This window comes from Notamacropus eugenii, chromosome 3, assembly GCF_028372415.1.
Source record: "Notamacropus eugenii isolate mMacEug1 chromosome 3, mMacEug1.pri_v2, whole genome shotgun sequence".
Classification (NCBI taxonomy): domain Eukaryota; kingdom Metazoa; phylum Chordata; class Mammalia; order Diprotodontia; family Macropodidae; genus Notamacropus; species Notamacropus eugenii.
Window position 1 is genome coordinate 478,516,200 of NC_092874.1, and position 18,862 is coordinate 478,535,061.

At 46.5% G+C, this 18,862-nt stretch overlaps 1 protein-coding gene across 2 annotated transcripts in view; it reads left to right on the top strand.

Annotated features, from left to right (window-relative positions):
- TKT (transketolase) overlaps positions 1-9,007 on the top strand; it is a 31,482-nt gene extending 22,475 nt beyond the window's left edge. For both annotated transcript variants that reach the window (XM_072599066.1, XM_072599065.1), the window contains exons 7-14: positions 1,253-1,446; positions 2,159-2,323; positions 3,710-3,866; positions 4,562-4,692; positions 6,380-6,463; positions 6,671-6,764; positions 8,161-8,283; positions 8,688-9,007. In XM_072599066.1, the coding sequence (XP_072455167.1) occupies positions 1,253-1,446; positions 2,159-2,323; positions 3,710-3,866; positions 4,562-4,692; positions 6,380-6,463; positions 6,671-6,764; positions 8,161-8,283; positions 8,688-8,857 (1,118 nt within the window). In that variant the 3' untranslated portion in view covers positions 8,858-9,007. The remainder of the gene's footprint in view (positions 1-1,252; positions 1,447-2,158; positions 2,324-3,709; positions 3,867-4,561; positions 4,693-6,379; positions 6,464-6,670; positions 6,765-8,160; positions 8,284-8,687) is intronic.
- Positions 9,008-18,862: the final 9,855 nt, after the last annotated feature.

The following is an 18,862-nucleotide window of genomic DNA, read 5'->3' on the forward strand; positions in this document are numbered from 1 at the left end:
GCTTCCCTCCAGGTTCATGGATTTCCTCAATGTAGTATCTCTTAGATTTGCTGGGCCTGTTCTACTGTCCCTTATGTGACATTCCATCGGAACATCTGCGTCCATCCATTGCTGTACTTTTTTTTTTTTTTATCATGACTTGGATTCCAACAAATCTTAGTGATACTAAGACAGCTGGGTGACATAGTGGATGGAATCCTAGATCAGGCAGATGTCTGGGGGGCATGATCAGAGTGGAAGCTGGAGATGGAGAAGGAAGAAAAAGAAGGCTTTACTAAAGTCTTAGCAAAAAGAGATGAGGCCCCATGCCTCATCAGAGAGGATAGAAGGGACAGAAGGCAAATGTTAATAGGAATTCATGGCCAGTTTGAAGCATGGGATAGTGGAAATGGAAGGGTTGAAGCAACTGGTTTTCTCATTCAGGCCTTCCCTGATATTGCTCCCCCCTCCCCAAATCCACATTGATTTGTCTCCTGCCCGAACTCCTGGAATAGTATATATTAGACAGACATCCATCTTTTACCTCTGGGTCTTTGCCCAGGTGGTTTCCCATGCCTGGAGCACATTCTCTCAGTGTCTGATTCTAGGCTTGGTTCATGTTTCAGCTTCTCCATGAAGCCTTTCTTGGTCCCCACAGGAATGTTGCATTTTTGTCTCTCTCTCCCGTCCTTCCTTCCTTCCTTCCTTCCTTCCTTCCTTCCTTCCTCCCTTCCTCCCTCTCTCCCTCCCTCCCTCCCTCCCTCCCTCCCTCCCTCCCTCCCTCTTCTGGAAGCCATTTGAAGGCAGTCATACATCTCTGCTTCCTCCTCCTTCTCTTGTACTGCTCAGGACAATGTCATCTAGCCTATCAAACGTCTATTAAGCGCTTGTATTCTGGGCTCCGGGGTCATAGTGAAACACTCACATGATTTCGGTTGCTGATGGATGACGATAACTCCACATTTCTGTGGGGTTTTACAGCACAAAGCACATTTCTGGCAAAAAATCAGAAAACCAGAAAAAAAGAAATCCCTCCATTTTACAGAGAAGGAAACAAACTCAGAGTAAATGACTTAACCAGGGTCACACAGCTAGTGGGAGCAGAGCTAAGTTCCCACCCGTCCAATCCCTACGATCTTTCCAGTACACCAAGCTGCTCACTTAGCTCAACTTGCTGTGAGCTTTGTGATGGCAGGTAGTGTGCCCATCCTGCAGCGCACTTGGGGGAACTTCTGCCTCACTCTTTCCTTTTTATCCTGTTCCTCAACCACAGGTGTGGAAGATAAGGAATCTTGGCATGGGAAGCCCCTTCCCAAAAACATGGCAGAACAGGTCATCGAGGAAATATACAGCCAAATCCAAAGCAAGAAGAAGATTCTAGCTACCCTCCCCAAAGAAGATGCCCCCACTGTGAATATCGCCAACATCCGGATGCCATCTCCCCCAAATTTCAAACTTGGAGACAAGGTAGAAGAAGGAACCTCATTCGTGGGGGAGGAATATATAGTCCAAGTCTGTCACATACCCCTAGAGATAGACTGGTACAGCACACCTGCCAAGTGCGGGGGGGAACGTCTACAGGCACTGGCAATTCAAGGTAACCCCACCAACATTGAAAGCTCTGATTCTCTATGAACTGGAGAGACTTGAAACTGTCTTTTCCCCTAGGGAGCTCTCATTCTCCCAAGCTCCTGTCTTGGAAGAATAATAGAGCTGCTTTTCTCCCCTCAGTTGAAGAATGAGCAGTAACAGGTGACTAGCACCTAGTGAGGCACTTGGGGGAGAGACAAATGTTAGGCAGAAGACTGAGTGTGGCAGAGGATAAAACTCAACACAGACAAGTTGAGTTTACATATCATGTCTCACGTACAATGTGGGCAGTTGTCCCTGCCATCATCTACATCTCCTGAGTGCCATAAGCATCAGATGAGACCATGTAGAAGGTACCATGCAGACAGCAGTCCTTGTTAATTTGAGAGTGCACCTTCCCAAAAGAAGCAGCCATATCTCCCACTTTCCTTGTAGGCAAAAGAGAAATGTGACCTGGCATTATTTCTCATCCTGTTTTACTTTTCTCCTGTTCCTGAAGGAAGGGTCCATGCACACAGATCCAATAGTGACTAGGACATTGTCCAGGGTGGATGACAATAACCACTATGGATTCTTTCCCTCTTACCAGTTAGCTACCCGCAAAGCCTATGGCATGGCCCTGGCCAAACTTGGGCATGCCAGTGACCGTGTGATTGCCCTGGATGGGGACACCAAGAATTCTACCTTCTCAGAACTCTTTAAGAAGGAGCATCCCAATCGCTTCATTGAGTGTTTCATTGCAGAACAGAACATGGTAGGTCTGGGAGAGAGCAAAGGACAGTCAAGGAACCTAAGATTGTTCTGGGAGGGAGGGACTTAGGGAGGGCCTCGAGCCACAGTCTGAAGGTCTGAGAAACCGAGGAATGGGTGGTGGTCAGGGAACGAGGTTGGAGAGAGAAAAGCAGCCAGATCTTTTGTGCTACCAGTAGTGTGGGCTCTTCCTAGGATCCCTCGATGGAAGGTGGGGTCCCTGGGGACAGGGCAGCGGTGGGGTGTAGGCATAGATCTGGGAATGCTGGAAGCATTATGGAAGGCTCTTGAGTCTTTGGAGGAAGCTTGTCAATATATCTATTCTCACCTTTTTTTATAGATGAGGAAATGGATGCCCAAGGACACAGGTAGTAAGTGGCAAAGTCAGGGTTTGAACTACATAGGCAACACATACATGTGTTTGCATGCATGGTGGTGCATGTATATATATATGTATACATCTGCATGTGACTGTGTTTTAAAAGTTCAAGTAACTTTAATGGCTTTTGGGGAACTTTTTGTTTCAAACTGAAGTGAATATTTCTCAGACTCCCAGGGTTGAGGGGGTTAGGTCATTTTGCCCAATCCAGCTGATACACAGTAGGATGTGTTGCTAGTACCTGGCACATAGTAGGATGTGTTTTTAGTCAAATGTTAGTTGACATGGTCATATACCTTTTCAGCCCCCCTCACGAGCCTAATTTGTCCTCCAAGGAAGACTACAATTTCATAGGTCAGCCCTTTGCACAACCCCAGTGATTTGGGAGACTGAAGTTCTAGGTTGGAATCTGGTCTCTGCCACTAACTACCGTGTGACCTCAGGCAAATCACTTATCCTCTCTGGGCATCCATTTCCTCATCTGCACGAAGGACTTCAGGACTTCTAGGATTCTTGTTAGCTTTAAGTATAGGAGTCAAAAGTGGACACTGCAACAGGAACAGCAGGGGCTTGTTCATTGGTAAGGTTTTGTAGGTTGGGATCTGTAGAAAGAAAATGACCTCGTGGAGAAACATCAGCTTCATCTAAGCATGTGCAGTGAAATTAAAGGCTAAAGTACTTGCCAGGGTCATCTTGCTTGCTGGGGCTGGGGTCTGGGGGCTTGGACAACCAAAGACTTGAGAGTGTGTCAGTAGATAGCCCCAGGAAGCCCCTTTCTCCTGTTGTTCTGAGGTGAATTGCAGGGTCTCTAAGAAGTCATTCACTGGGAAGGGTATTTGCTGATAGACCTGGCCCATGCTGGGGAGTGTGTTTACTTGCCTTTACTTCCCTTACTTGCCTTTACTTTCTGGGTAGTCAGTTTTTTCTATGACAAGTGGAAAAGGAGTGGGTTGGCTCTGAAGTCCTTCCAGATAGTTTGATATAGCGATGATCCTGTGTTCCTTTCCTTAGGTGAGCATTGCCGTGGGATGTGCCACACGGGACAGGACTGTGCCTTTCTGCAGCACTTTTGCCGCCTTCTTCACCAGGGCCTTTGACCAGATTCGTATGGCAGCCATTTCTGAGAGCAACATCAACCTGTGTGGCTCGCACTGTGGGGTGTCCATTGGTGAGCTGCTCAGCCACGTTTGTCTCAGGCCTTGCTGGTGGCTTTTAAAGCTGCACCAATATCTTTGGTCTGTTACAGCCATTTCCTAGGAGCATGGGTCTTCCCTCCCTTGTAACAAAAGGACAGTTACTGAGAGCAGGAAGACCTGGGTTCAGGTCTTACCTCTGAGATGTTGGCTGTGTGACACTGGACTCTCGGTGCCATAGCCAACTCTTCTTGTAGGCTAGAAGCTGTTGATGTGCTTCAGTGGAGGGAGTTATCTCACCAAAAATTCCTTCTACTCACACTTGTATCTAGTTAAAATGCCAATGCAAATAGTTTTTAAAACTCAGCGATTACATCTCCCAGCATACGCAGCAGGGAGAATGAGGTGACCTATGCTGTAAGAAAGTCATTTTGGCAACTGTGGGTGACAGGTTGAAGAGGGATGAGGGCATCTGTGTGGGTAGAGAGGCTGAAAGAGGTGAGAGGGATTGGGGGTAGATTGACAGTCACTCTGGGTAAGGAAAAGGGGCATCATTCAATGAAACAGATCAGTCAATCAATGTGACCTCCTGGGCTACCTGGTGTGATGGATACAACTACAAAGAATGCAGTACTCCCTAGTAGGAAGGCAAATGAGATTGATTGCCAAGGAGCAGTCATTCTAGACAAAGCTTTCCCTGTTTTTTTCAGACATTTCTTTTCCTCCCCAGGTGAAGATGGTCCTTCTCAGATGGCGCTTGAAGATCTTGCCATGTTCCGGAGCATTCCCAATGGGACAGTCTTTTACCCCAGTGATGCTGTGGCTACTGAGAAAGCGGTTGAGTTGGCTGCCAACACAAAGGTTGGTTATCTATGGGCTGTGTTTGTTAGTTTGTTTATTTACCAGAGCAGAAGGGAAGGTCATCAAGAGAACGTGGGTGCTTTAGGACTTTGATAATGAAGTTGTTTCAGAAGAGTCTCTCTCTTCTTGGCCCTCAGAGCCTAAAGAGAATTGAATTGCACAAGAGGTGGGAAATCACACTCCTTGAAGCAATCTAAATTCCCAGAGAAGTTGTGGCCTTTCTGTTGCCAGAGATCTCTGGACTCAAGGGGAGATTCTCTGACCTGGTCATTTCTGAATGCAGGGGGCAATGGATCTTTCAGGGCCTCCTGCTTCTATAGAGTGGGTGGCTATCCAAAGGGAAAAGGGCAGCAGATTGGTAGTGCCAGAAATGGTCTCTCGAGATGACCAAGACATGTCTTCCTGGCACCAATGGGGGCTACTTCATTATATCCCAAGTACCCAGCACTTGTCTGGCACATAGTAGGTGCTTAATCTACTATTTGCTTGACTGATCTAGTCTAGCCCCTTGCCTTTAGGCATTGAGACTGGTTCCAGTTCAAGTGTTCCCCTTTGTGGGCTGACTTTACTCTTTATTTGAAGTGAGTGGATTCATATTCATTTCATTGGAGATTTGGTTTAACAGACATTTACTTACTGTGTACAGAACACATACTAGGTGCTGGAGGAAATAAAATGTGAACACGAAGTCCCTGTCTACATGAGCTTATGGTGGAGTGAAAGGGGGAGGGAGGGAGTGATCCAAGCTTGCCTCAAGAATCCTAAACACAAGGTTCACATAACAGCATGCTCTAGAGAAGGCAAAAGCCATTGACAAACAGGGGCATTAGAGGAGACTCCATTTGCCTTTTGAAGGTGGAGGTCCTGGACTCTTGGATCCCTTTGCCATTGTGGTAATACCAATGGGGCCCTTTAGATCATGCTTTCAAATGAATTAAAAGGGATGACAAAGTGGAAGTTGAAATATTATGGTCAAAATTTTTAAAAAATAAGTTCATGGCCTGCAAGTTTTGAACCCTTGATTTAAATTAGGATGGGTAGGAATTCACAGGCAGAAAAGAAAGCACACAAGACCTCAAAGCAAGAAGTGTGGAAAATGCAAGGGGTGTTTGCGAGGCAGAGGAGCCCAGGTGGGTGAGAATTTTCAGTTCATGAGAGCCAGTAAGTAATGTGTGAGGCAGTACACTGAGGGCATTGCTGCCCTTGGGGTCTGGAAGACCTGGGTTTGAAGCCTGCCTCAACGACTTCCTAGCTGTGTGATCCTGGGTCATTCACTTAACTTTTCTGTGTCCCAGTTTCCTCCTCCTCTAACCCTCCCTTTCAGCTAAAAATCTGAGTTCCCACAGGTAGACCTGAATATTCCCTCACCTTTTCAGTCTTCTAGAGGGCCTTGAATGCCAGCACTCCATGAAAGTCTAAGGGAGATGATCATAATCCACCAGAAGGATCCAGGCAAGACTTTCCAAAGGAGGCTCATCATTACAGGATGTATAGGAATTAAGCAGATCAGAGGGGATGGTAGTCTATGACCAGTCGCAGCTGGAAGAGATCTTATCGTTAAGTTAAAATCCCTGATTTTACAGATGAAGAAGCCACCTGACTGCTCTGAGTCACATAGATAGCAAGGAGCAGAGGCCAGATGTCCCCCCACTTCTTGTGACAAAGCTTTTCTTTGTTCCCAATCCAGGGCATCTGTTTCATAAGGACCAGCCGCCCAGACAATGCAGTCATTTACAACAACAATGAACACTTCCAGATTGGCCAGGCTAAGGTCAGTACTCCGTCTCTGCCCTGCTGACTTGGTGTGGGGAGGTGTGGATATGCTCTACCTTCACCTTCATCCGAGCGACAACTCTGCTCTTTTCTCCCCGAAAAATCTGGCATCAGGTCTCAGATGGGCAGCCAGATATTCAGTCACCTGGTAACACATGTACCCCAAACCTACTGCTCATCCTGGTCCTGGCATTATCCTTCTCAGGTGGTTCTGAAGAGCAAAGATGACCAGGTGACTGTGATTGGAGCTGGAGTGACCCTCCACGAAGCCTTGGCAGCTGCAGAGCAGCTGAAGAAAGGTGAGATTGACTGGCACACGGGGTCCCTCTGGAGCCATAGCCTATGGTGTGGGGGCCTAGGGGAAGTTAGACTCCTACAGCTAGCTCCCAGGGCAAGGTAGCCTAAGCTAAGGGACTGGATGATGAACACCACCCAATCACAGAGGAAAGGAAGCTCACGTGGCCAACTGCAATGGGGCAGGTACTGGAAATAAGAACTGATCTGGGAGACAAGATAAGGTTTGGGAAACTCAATTTGAGCCTGACATAAGCCATGAGCATTGATAGTTCCAAGCAGAAGAGCCGGGCCAGCTAGAACATGGAAGGTGGCAGTTGGTGCCATCGTCTGCCCTGGTCAAACAGACTCATGCAGAGGACTGGGTGATGGTGATGAATGAAGGGAGTGTCAGCACACATTGACACATTAGCTCGTTGGAATTGATGTAAAAAAAGAAGAAGCTCCACAGAACTTGGGGTCAGCTCTGCCACCAGCCCTTAGCCTGAGTCTCCATGGCCTCACTGGTGAATAGGGATCAGTAGGTGTCAGGAGCTGACTTGAGCCCAGGTTATTACTGTTTTATAGGTGGGGAAACTGTGACCCGTCCAAGGCCACACAGCAAGTCAGTCAAGTTGAATGCTTGTCTAGACCTCTTCCCCATCCCAGGGTCAGAAGACAGGACCTTTCAGACTAGGCCACATAGAGCCAGGGAGTGCCCACTTTGGTCTGGGGAAGCTGGCAGGATGAGGGGAGCATGGGCAGAACCAGAGCCCTCTTCCTGTGGCCTGGTTGTGGCTCGGCCAATTTCCCAACCGACTGGGATGAATGAGTCATGTGATATTGACTCTGGAATGAGGGTATATTAAGGGCCTGGACCCCCTCCATGTATGTGACATGAATTATAATGAGGAAGAAATGAAGTCAGCCAACACATTTATTAAACACTTACGTTTGGGGCCCTGTGTGTGCTGGAGATATGAAGAAAGACATTTTATTGATGGAATTCCATTCGATCTTACAAGCTTTTTGAGCCAGGTGCTATTATCACCATTTTACAAATGAGGAAACTGAGGCCAAGAAAGGTGAATTGACTCGCCCAGGTCATATAGCTACTAGGTGTCTGAGGCAGAATTTGAACTTGCTACTTTCAATTCAAGTATTTTATCCCTTATACCCCCCCCTAAAATCCCATTAAAGGATATTCCCCATAGTTGCATTCTCAGGGCCTTCCAGCATTTATTAAACTTCCGTGTGGCAGGCACTTTGCTAGGCCCAAAGGGTGCAGACGGGATATTCTAGAAATTGATTTAACTTGCTGGGCTTCAGGAAATGCTGATTGGATGGGAGGGGGCACTGAATGCCAACTGAACAGCTACCTCCCCATCCTGGAATTCACCTGCTTATGTCTTCTGCTTCCAGAAAAGATCAACATCCGGGTGCTTGATCCCTTTACAATTAAGCCCCTGGATAAGAAACTTGTCCTTGACAGTGCCCGGGCCACCCATGGCCGTATCCTCACTGTGGAAGACCATTACTATGAGGGTAAGTCAGGTTTTTTAGGGGGAGCCTCTGGAGGCAGGACTGAGGGCCTCTTTGTCTTCTTGGGGAGTAGACCAGAAACTTTAGAAATGGACTGAATTTGGGGATCCTTGCCCCTCCAAATTTCAGCATATTCCTTATTAGCCCTTGCTTAGAGGGATGCCCTAAAGCTAATCCGGTTGGTAGTGGGTTTACTTTCCTTTTAAAATGGGATTGACTTAGAGGTACCATGAAGACAGGTTCCATTTGGAGTCTGGGAATTACCAGGTAGATGGTGCTGAGATGACTTGTTGATCATAGGCTTATGGAGTTGGCAGCAATCTTAAGGGCTCCCTAATCTCACTCCCCTATGCTGCTACACTGACCTAGGCTCAGTCCCTCCCATCTCCTCTTTCCAATCTCCCCAGGTGGCATAGGAGAGACTGTAGCTGCAGCTGTTGTGGGTGAACCCGGCATCACCATCACTCGCTTGGCAGTTGCCAGTGTCCCCAGAAGTGGGAAGCCAGCGGAGCTGCTGAAGATGTTTGGCATCGACAAGGACGCCATAATTCAGGCAGTCAAAGCGGCTTTGTCTTAGGCCTCTCTGAGATGACGCCTGCTGGTGATTCCGAGACCAAAACAAGGAGAAGGGGAGAGAGAAAGAAACATTCCTGTACTTTTAGATACATTTGTTTTTATTGAGAATCAATTAAAAATAAAAATAATTATTAAAAATGTTTTGAGGAAATGTTGCCAGCCAGTGTTACTGCCAACCACTGCTTATGAAGCTGACTGCTCAGTGCAGAGAAGATACAAAAGATGAGGGAAATGTTTGCTGCCTTCTCTGGGGGTGAAAACATGGGTAGAATGAAAGCAAAATTGCTTGGTGCTCCCCTATCACAGGGCAAATAGAGCAACATGAAACATCTTTATTTGGCTGGAAAGAAATGTAAGGATTTTGAGGAAAGATGTGTCCTTTGCTGTATGTCCTTTTGCTCTTCCAGCTGCCAGCTTTAGCACATCTGGCCTGGGCTGGCGCCATGTTTGGAGGCTTCCCAGAAACCAGACTGTCCACTTCTCTTGGCCAATCAAACCTGCTCTGCTGAGGCCGTCTTTCCCATTGGATCAGAGGGCAGTGGGCATCAGGGAGCTGAGTAGGTTTGGCCAGAGCCTCAAAGGGAGGAGTTTCTTTTCTCAGAGCTCAGGGCAACAATTTCCTGATGAAGGCTTCTCATTTTATCTGATTTGGAATCAGCAGAGAATGACATGAACCTGTTTGTCCTCCCTGTCCATGCTCAGTGACGAGAAACTTGTCTAAGAAAGGGAAGCCAATTCAAAGACTGAAACCCAAACATGAGTTAACCACCTAACCTGGGCCTCAGTTTCCTAAAGTGTAAAATGAACTGGATGAAGAAGGCCCCTTCCAGCCCTAGTTCTGTCATCTCTATTTATAATATCTGTTGCCAAGTTCTGTGCTAATTCCAAATGCCTTTCCCCACTTTCATTACAGCATGGTGGGGACCCTGGGCTAGTGAAGGTTGTGCCAGTGGAACAGGCTGGGGCAGGTTTCGGAGACCCCAGAAGGGCTTTGACAGGCATACTGACAGTGTATAGTGTACCTGCTGGATGTAAAAACTTAGTTTTTTTCCCATGCAACTTTACTAATCAACCCATACAATTCATGCACCCACGTTCTCTAAGAACAAGTCACAAACCTAAGTCTTAAGAGGTTCCAATAATTTTCTTTACTAGTGGACTCTGCCAGCGTGCCCTCTTTGTCCAGCTGGAGATCATGTGTCTCCCTCAAGTGGAGGGACCTAGTGAACCTCCATCTGTCAATCAGTACTGTCCTCCAATGAACACAGGCAGGAGCCAGTCTGAGCTGAGACCTAGGGACCTCTGGCCAGCTTCTTGTAGTTCTACTAGAGTTGTTCTGAAGTTGATCACAGAATTTGATTGGTAGGTTACTATCTAAATTACTGATAAAAATGTTCTTATTTTTTCAGTGGTAATTTGTATTACCAGAACATCCACATGTTTATCAGCTGTCTAAGAATGCAACTTTAGACACTCAGTTATGTGACCCCATCCTAGGAAAATCATTGAACCTCCAATGGTTCAATGAGGCCAAGACCTCAGCCCTCCATCTTCCAAAGTGGTGTTGGACTATGACATTCCTAACCAGTTTTAGGGGATGGACCCCTCTACTGGCAGCCTGGTGAAGCTCCTGAATTCTTTCTTGGAATGTTAAGTATATAAAACAGTATTATAAAGGAAAGACATCAAAATATTACTGAAATATTTTTTTTATAAAAGACTATTGATGCCCAAGGTAAGAACCCTGGCACTATTTGGTGTTCAAGGCACCTTCCAATTCTCCATCTAGGACTCAATAAGTAGCCTAGCTAAGTGACTGAAGGTTTGGATTCTGTCAGCCCTGGGGCAGTAGCTGAGACCCTCAGTTGGGGCCAAACAGCAACCTGGGAAGCCAGAGAGGGAGGACTGGCCCCCAGGTCATCTCCACTCCTAGAAAGTCATCTTTCAAGGCTTAGCTTCAAGTGCTGCCTTCTGTAGGATGGATGACATTCCCAGCTCAACCTCTGCTGCTGGGCCTGTTCCCCCACCAAGGTTATTTAGCATTTAGCACAGTACCTAGCATGCAGAAAGCATTTATGCCATGCTTGCTTATTGACCCAATGAGGCACATCTCCAGGGAGCCTCCACATGCGGCAGCAGGAGGAAACTCAGGATGGGTGACAGGCTGCTTCAGGTACTGTGACATGAGCACTTGTTGGCCTTCATCCTCACTCCATGTTTGAGGGGGTGGTTGGGGATGTGAGGGAGGTGATGCCATGACATACAAGTGAATTGGACATAAGTGAGAGAGGGCTGTGCAAAGACACCAGCCTCACTTTCACCCCTGGAGTCCTCTGGGTGCAGTGACCAGATATAGATCAGGATGAGTGGAGATGGCTTTGGATGCAGTGGGTGTGTAAGAAAAGAGACAGAGAATGGCCTAGCAGGGAAAAAAACTGATCCAGGAGAGGAAGACCCTCAGGGTTTCCGGTCAAAACAGAAACAATGACCAAGCGGGTACTGGCCTGGGACCTACTGTTGGCCAATTGGTGAGAGTCAGAGTGCTCTGAGGCTGGTCTCTAAGAGAAGCCAAACAGAACAACGAAAATGGGTTCAGAAAAGTGTTCCTTTCCTTCCCACAGAGCACAGATCTGTTTCCCACTCCTGAAGCCACGGGCGCCAACCAGGTGGCCAACTGGGCCTCTCTCTGTAAAAAGCTTCCATTGGAGGGGTTCTAGAGAAGCTTCTAGAGCAGCAGGGATGGGGGAGGAGGAAGGGGGGGCTGTGGTGGGCTATGGCAGGAGAGCTTTATCCCTTCAGTCACAGGCCTAGAGGCCATCCTAGCGTGAAGAAATGAAGGGAGGCTCAAGAGTTGGAAGAAACCCTCCATGATTCCAAATCCCAATCATGGAAGAACCACACTCTCACCATGGGCACTGCCTCCTCTGCAACCAGACTACTAAGGAAGGGCTCAAGTGACTGGTCCAGGGTCCCTAAGCCAGGATACAGAACTGGCCTCGAATCCAAGTCTTGGGAACTCCAAGGACATCTCTTCATGTACCAGGTCATGCTATATGGATGTGGGTTTACACACACCCTTGGACACCCCCTGGCCCTGCTGTTATGTACAGACATGTTCATTTCTATGGCCATGCTATTTATCTATCTATCTATCTATCTATCTCTACCTATAACATGGATTTACATTTACATGTGTGTGTATATGAAACAGGAGTGTGATGTACACACACGTGTGCATATACATGTATATATTTTAAATTTTTCACACATGTACATATGTACTTATGTACTTTTGAGTACCAGAGTGGATAAAAAGCTGGTTCTGTAATGAGATGCAAGCTTTCCCTCAGATGTACACCAGCCTTTTGACTCTGTGTGCTCCCAAGCTGCCTCAGAGGAAGGAATTTCTGCCACAGCTGTCCCTCATACCCTCCTGGAGATCCATACTCCCCACCCTCTATACCTTCCCAATGGGGTAACAGTGGTGTAATGATTTTTCTGTGTATACTTAAGCCTTTTCCCCTTTCTGAAAGATCTCATAGGGTATGTGTGGGTGGGAGGGGGGATGTGGATGGGACAGGCAGTCTAATTTCCATGTATACGGCTTGACATCACCTCCATTTAATAAGAGGTCCTCCAGTTGGGATGGGAGAACTGCACCATCTTGTGGGTATTTTGTGACAGCGCTGCCACAAATGAATGCACAGACAGATGGATGACTCAGAGAGGTCTGCGCAGGATAACTTCACTCTCTTAGAGCTGGAAGGGAGGGTGGGTCTCCTGAGGAAAGCTGCATGGCCTTACATGAAGGGCCTTGGGACCACAGAGGCCTCTATTCGACCCTTTCACTTCATAGATGAGGAAGCTCCAGGGACGTAAAGAGAGTCACATGTGATTCCACAGGCTTTGAACCCATGTCCTGTGACATCAAGTTCGGCAGTCTTTCCACGGGACCATCCCGCCTCCAAGGGCAGGATTCCAACAGGGTGAGACAGGCCATTCCACACACAGGTCACGATATGTGCATGGATGTGCCGACAAGAGAGGGCAGAAGAAAACAAAATAAGAGGCTGCATTGGCTGGAATGAACACAGGACCAGAGGAGCCAAGCCCCACACAGGTCTATGGGCCACACTGCACAGGGGGCAGACTCAGCCAATGCCTTAAAGAATCCATTTCCTCAGGTAATTTCTTCCTGAGATCCACTACTTGGTGGAGGGTATGGAAGACTTTGGCGTTACTAATCACACAGGGAAACCAAAGTGATGAAGGTGGCCCGCACCAAGCATTCCATAGTAGAAGCAGATGTCACATCTGGGGAACGTTTCCGAGCGCTGTGACAGATCAAAATGTGACTGGGAAATACTTAGCAAACTTTAACTGTATAAACAAACATTTACTGCATTAAGTGCCTACTATGTGCCATGCACAGCGCTAAGTGTGAGGGATACAAAGAGAAGATAGTTCCTGCTCTCAAGATGCTTAGAATCCAAGGAAGGAGGGAGGAGAGACATCTCACAAACAAATACAAGTTCTCTACAGGACATGTGTTCATCCTTCATTGCTGAAGAAGACCATGCCATCAGAGAAATGATGACATGACTTGCACTTGACTTTGTTTTGAGTGAGAGAGGGCTGTGCAGGTCACCAGCCTCACTTCTCTTCCAGAGCCATCTGAATCAGTGACCAGATGTTCATCAGGATGACTGGAGATGACCCAGGATGATGTAATTGGGGTTAAGTGACTTGGCTAGGGTCACACAGCTAGTGAGTGTCAAGTGTTTGAGGTGAGATTTGAACTCAGGTCCTCCTGACTCTTCCACTGGTGCTCTATCCACTGCACCATCTAGCTGCCCCTCTCTACAGGATAAGGAGGAGATAAAGAAGAGAGAAAAGGTGCTGGTATTAAGAAAGGCTGGGGAAGGTGGGGTCTTAATTGACTTAGAGGAAACCAAGAGGCAGAGACGAGGAGGGGCAGTGGTCCAGGCCTGGGGAGGGGCAGCCAGAGATGGAGGGCCTTGTTTGTGGAACAGTCAGGAGGCCATAGTCCCAGGATCAGAGTCTATGTTGCGGTGTAAGGGGTAAGAAGCCTGGAAAGGGAGGAGGCTGGATCATGAAGAGCTTTGAATGCTAAACAGATCATTTTGTATTGGATCTTGGAGATGACAGGGAGTCGCTGGAGTTTATGGAGTGTGTGTGTGTGTGGTGGAGGTGGGGATGGGGAAGGTGGTGACATGGTTAGACATGGGCTTTAGAAAAATCACTTTAGTGGCTGAATGGAGGATGAACTGGAGTGGGGAGAGAGCTTAGAGGCAGGAGACCCATGAGCAGTTACTGCCATGGCCCAGATGGGAGGAGATGGGGGGCTATATCAGAGAGAGGGTAGTGTCAGGTGCAAACAACACAGACCTTGATGACAGATCAGATGTGGGGTGCGAAAGGTAGTGAGGGATCTGGGAAGATGCCTAGGTTGTGAACCTGAGGGACTGGGAGAATAGTGTTGTCCACAGTAATGGGGAAGCTAGGAGGCAGGGAGAGTTTTGGGGAAGGACATAGTAAGATGTCTCCTGGACATCTAGCTTGAGAAGTTTAAAAGGCAACTGGATGCAAGGTTGGAGGTCAGCAGAATTGGGGGCAAGATAGATTTGGGGCAAGATCTGAGAATCACTGGGCATAGAGATGGTAAATAAATCTGTGGGAGCTGATGAGATCACCAAGTAAAGTAGTCGAGATGGCGAAGAGAGACCAGGACAAAAACCTGATGGATACCTACAACAAATTAGAATGATCCAGAAAAGAAGACAGAGAAGAAGCAGCCAGGGAGGTAGGAGGAAATCCAGGAGAGGTGACCTAAAACCCCCAAAAAGAGTATCAAGGAGGAGAGAGTAACAGTATTAGGGACTGAAGGGACATCAAGGAGAATGAGGATCAAGAAGAGGTTGTAGGTGAGTCAAATTTATAAGAAAATAAGTCATTCCACAATTGATAAATGGTCAAAAGATATGAACAGGCAGTTTTTAGATGAAGAAATTAAAGCTATCCATAGTCACATGCACAAATTATCTAAATCATGATTAGAGAAATGCAAATTAAAACAGCTCTGAGGTACCACATCACATCTATCAGACCGACTAATATGACAGAAAAGGGAAATGATGAGTGCTGGAGAAAATGTGGGAAAGTTGGAACACTAATACATTGTTGGTGGAGTTGTGAACTGATCCAACCATTGGGGAGAGCAATTTGGAACTATGTCCAAAGGGTTATAAAACTGTGCATACCTCTTTGACCCAGCAATATTGTTTCTAGGGCTGTATCCCAAAGAGATCATAAAAAATAGAATAGGACCCATATGTGCAAAAATATTTATAGCAGTTCTTTTTGTGGTGGCAAAGAACTAGAAATCAAGGGGATGTCCTTCACTTGCGGAATGGCTGAACAAGTTGCAGTATATGAATGTAATGGAATATTACTGTTCTATAAGAAATGAGGTGCAGGAGGATTTCACAAAAACCTGGAAAGACTTACATGAACTAATGCAAAGTGAGGTGAGAAGAACCAGGAGAACATTGTACACAGTAACAGCAACATTGTACACAGTAATAGCAACATTGTAACAGCCAGAGCAACATTGTAACAGTAACAGCAACACTGGGTGTTGATGAACTTTGACAGATTTGGCTCTTTGAAATAATACAACGATCTACGACAATTCCAAAAGACTTAAGATGGAAAATGCTGTCCACATCTACAGAAAGAGCTCTGGAGTCTGAACGCAGATCGAAGCAGACTATTTTCACTTTGTTTTTTCTTTCTTACAGGTTTTCCCTTTTGCTCTGATTCTTTTACAACATGACTAATGTGGAAATGTTTAATATGATTGTACATGTATAGCTTATATCGGATTGCTTGTCTTGGGGAGGTGGAAAGCTGATAAGGCAGGGAGGAAGAAAAAAGTTCAGAATTCAAAATCTTATGGGGTGAATGTTGAAAACTACAAAAAAAATTTTAAAAAGAAAGAAAAGGTTGTTGGCTTTGGCAACTAAATAACCTTGGAGGGAACAGTTTTGGTGGATTAATAAGGTCTGAAGTTAGATTGTGAGAGGTTGAGAAGAGAGAAGGTATAGGGAGCAATTGTAGATGACCTTTTTGAAGAGTTTAGTTTAAAAAGGGCAGGTGAGAAATAGGATGATAGTTAAATAGGGATGGAAGGGTCAAGGGAGGGTTTTTTTCAGGATAGAGAAGATATGGGCATGTTGTAGGCAGTGGGAATGAGCCAGTACAGATACAGAGACTGAAGTTAAGGGAAAGTGTGGGGGGACGACAGAGGGGGCAATCTGTTGGAACTCGGATAAAGTGAGAGAACTTGGGTCCGTGAAGAACTCAACCTTGGACAGGAAGAAGGCCACCTCATCCTGGGAGACAGGGGTGAAGAAAAATGTCGCAGAAGTCATCTGAGTGATAAATGTGGAAGAGGGGAGTAGAGGGGGCTCATGGCAAATGGTCTCAACTTTTTTTCTGTAAAATACGAGGCAAGGTTCTCAGCCAAGAAAGTGGGGGCAGGGAGAGCCATGGGAGGTTTGAGGAGAGATGAGAAGGTTTGGAACAGCCTCTGTGGAGAGTGTGAGAGTGAGCCAATAAGGAAGGCATAGCAGGATTGCCTTGTAGCAGTGAGGGCCCACTTGAGGTTGAACAACATATACTTGTAGTAGACCCAGTCAGAACAACTGCATGATTTTCTCCACTTTTGTTCAATGTACCTGTGTAGAAGCTAAGGTGGTGAATGGTAGGAGTGATCCAAGGCTGAGGTGATATGAAGGGATTTCAGAACTCTCGAACATTTGTGGGTGATGGCAAGATCAAGGGTAGATCTTTGTGCATGGCTGACGTGGTGTGAAGGAGTGGTTTATGGGAGATCAGTAAGTTGAGGAACTTAGTGGTTAGTGTATTTGAGAGAGGATTACTACACATGCTGAAGTTCCCTAGTATGAGGGCAGGCTTTGGGGAGGAGAGAAAATTTTGTAAGTCAGGTAGCAAACTCATAGAGGAAGGAAAGTGACCTGGGGTTCTGGAGAGAACTACAGACGTTGTGATTGGGTGGCAGATAGGAAGAGTGTGAATCTCACAGGAAGAGATTACTAAGTGATGGAGGAAGAGGGATGTGGCCATGGGGAGCAAGGAATACTGCAACTTCCCACCCTGGACCAAGGAGCTGAGGAGAATGAGTGAAGGCACAGTCAATACTGGAAAGTCAGGGCTGTCACCAGGGGGAACAGCCTACAGGGTAGACCAACACACATGTATATGTATGTATACATATGTATGTACAAGAGGCAGTTAGAAGTGAGGAGGAAAGGGATTTCAAGCATGAGGAATGGGAATACGGACCAAGTTGTGAATGGCTGTCAATGGCAGGAGAGTTCTTCCTATTTGACCTTGCAGCTAATAAGGAATGATTGGAGTTTACTGAGCAGGGGAGAGATTTGGTAAGATGTTAACTTTAGGAAAATCATTTTGACAGTTGTGTAGACCAGTGGTGTCCAACTCATTGAAACAGATGCTTGCACTCTGCAAGATGGTTCATCCTTTGTTCCTGAAGAGGACCAAGGACATGAGGAGGTGATGTCTCAAAGTGAAGTGGATTTAAGTGAGGCAGGGCTGTGCAAAGGCATCAGCCTCATTCTCCTCTAGAGTCATCAGAGTCCAGTAGCAAGGCATAGGTTAGGACTCCCAGATGCAATGGGAGACCTTGGTCATTTTAAACTAAGATCTTTCCCAGGTTTCTGTCTGAGACAACACCCATTCAGTGAAAAAAAGGCTAGGCAAGAATTGAGGGAAAAGATGGCCTAGTTTGCCTTCACAAAAGATTCAGTCTGGGAGGGGAAGACCCTAAAAGTTTCTCATACTCTGCATATTGACTTAGAAAACCACAAATGAACATTATCTATATTGGATTGTAGGGCACCCAGGTGTTACAGTGGATAGAACAGCAGGCCTGAAGTCAGGAAGACTCCTTCCTGAGTTCAAATCTGGCCTTAGACACTTATTAGCTGTGTGACCCAGGGTAAGTCATAGAACCTTGCTTGCCTCAGTGTCCTTACCTATAAATTGAGCTGGAGAAGGAAATGGGAAACCACTTCAGCATCTTTGCCAAGAAAACCTCAAATGCAGTCATGACGTGTTGGCCACACCTGAACAATAACACGTTGGATTGTATTTTTATTTGTTAAACACTTCCCAATTTTATTTTCATCTGGTTCAGGGTGCATTCTACATCTCTGGTGTCAGAAGAGGGTTGGAGTGGGGGAAGACTTAGGAGGAGACTAATGAATGAGGCAGCTACTGCAGGAGGCCAGGAAAGGAGAGGGGAGCAAAACGAACAGACATGAGAAAAGACAAGCACGAAGTCTTGTGGGGAGAGAGACAAATGGTGAAGGAGCTTGGTGGATCTGGGTCCCTGAGGACGGTGCTGCCCTTGGCAGTAACAGGGAAGTTGGGAAGGAGGACCCATTTGTTGAGAAAGATGCTTGGGACATGTGGAGTTGGAGATGCCTAAAGAATGTCCATTCTGAAACGTCCGATAGGCAGTTGGTGATGACCGTGTGGAGGCCTGGGAAGAAAACGGATATAAAAGCCAAGTGCAAAAGTAAAACATTTTTTAAAATTGGGGTAGGAATGTCTGGTTTACTTCTGCATTCTCCTGGGTACTGGCTCTCTTTTTAAAGAATGGATTTTCTTTTTTCTTCCGGTGTCTTCCTTACCCCATCACTTGGGTCTGTGGGCTCACTGGGAGGTTCTCCACTTACTGCTGATATCACCCTCTGTCTATCTCTTTTCAACCTGTGCAACTCTCAGGCATAAGTTTCCTAGGTGCTTCATAGAGAACCATCAGGAAAACGGGGCTGGTGGATGGACCATTAGGACTAGATAATCTCTCGCTTGCATCTCCACATGCAAAGACTCCTAAAACCACACTGCCCACAGGTCCTTAACAAAAGAGAAGCAA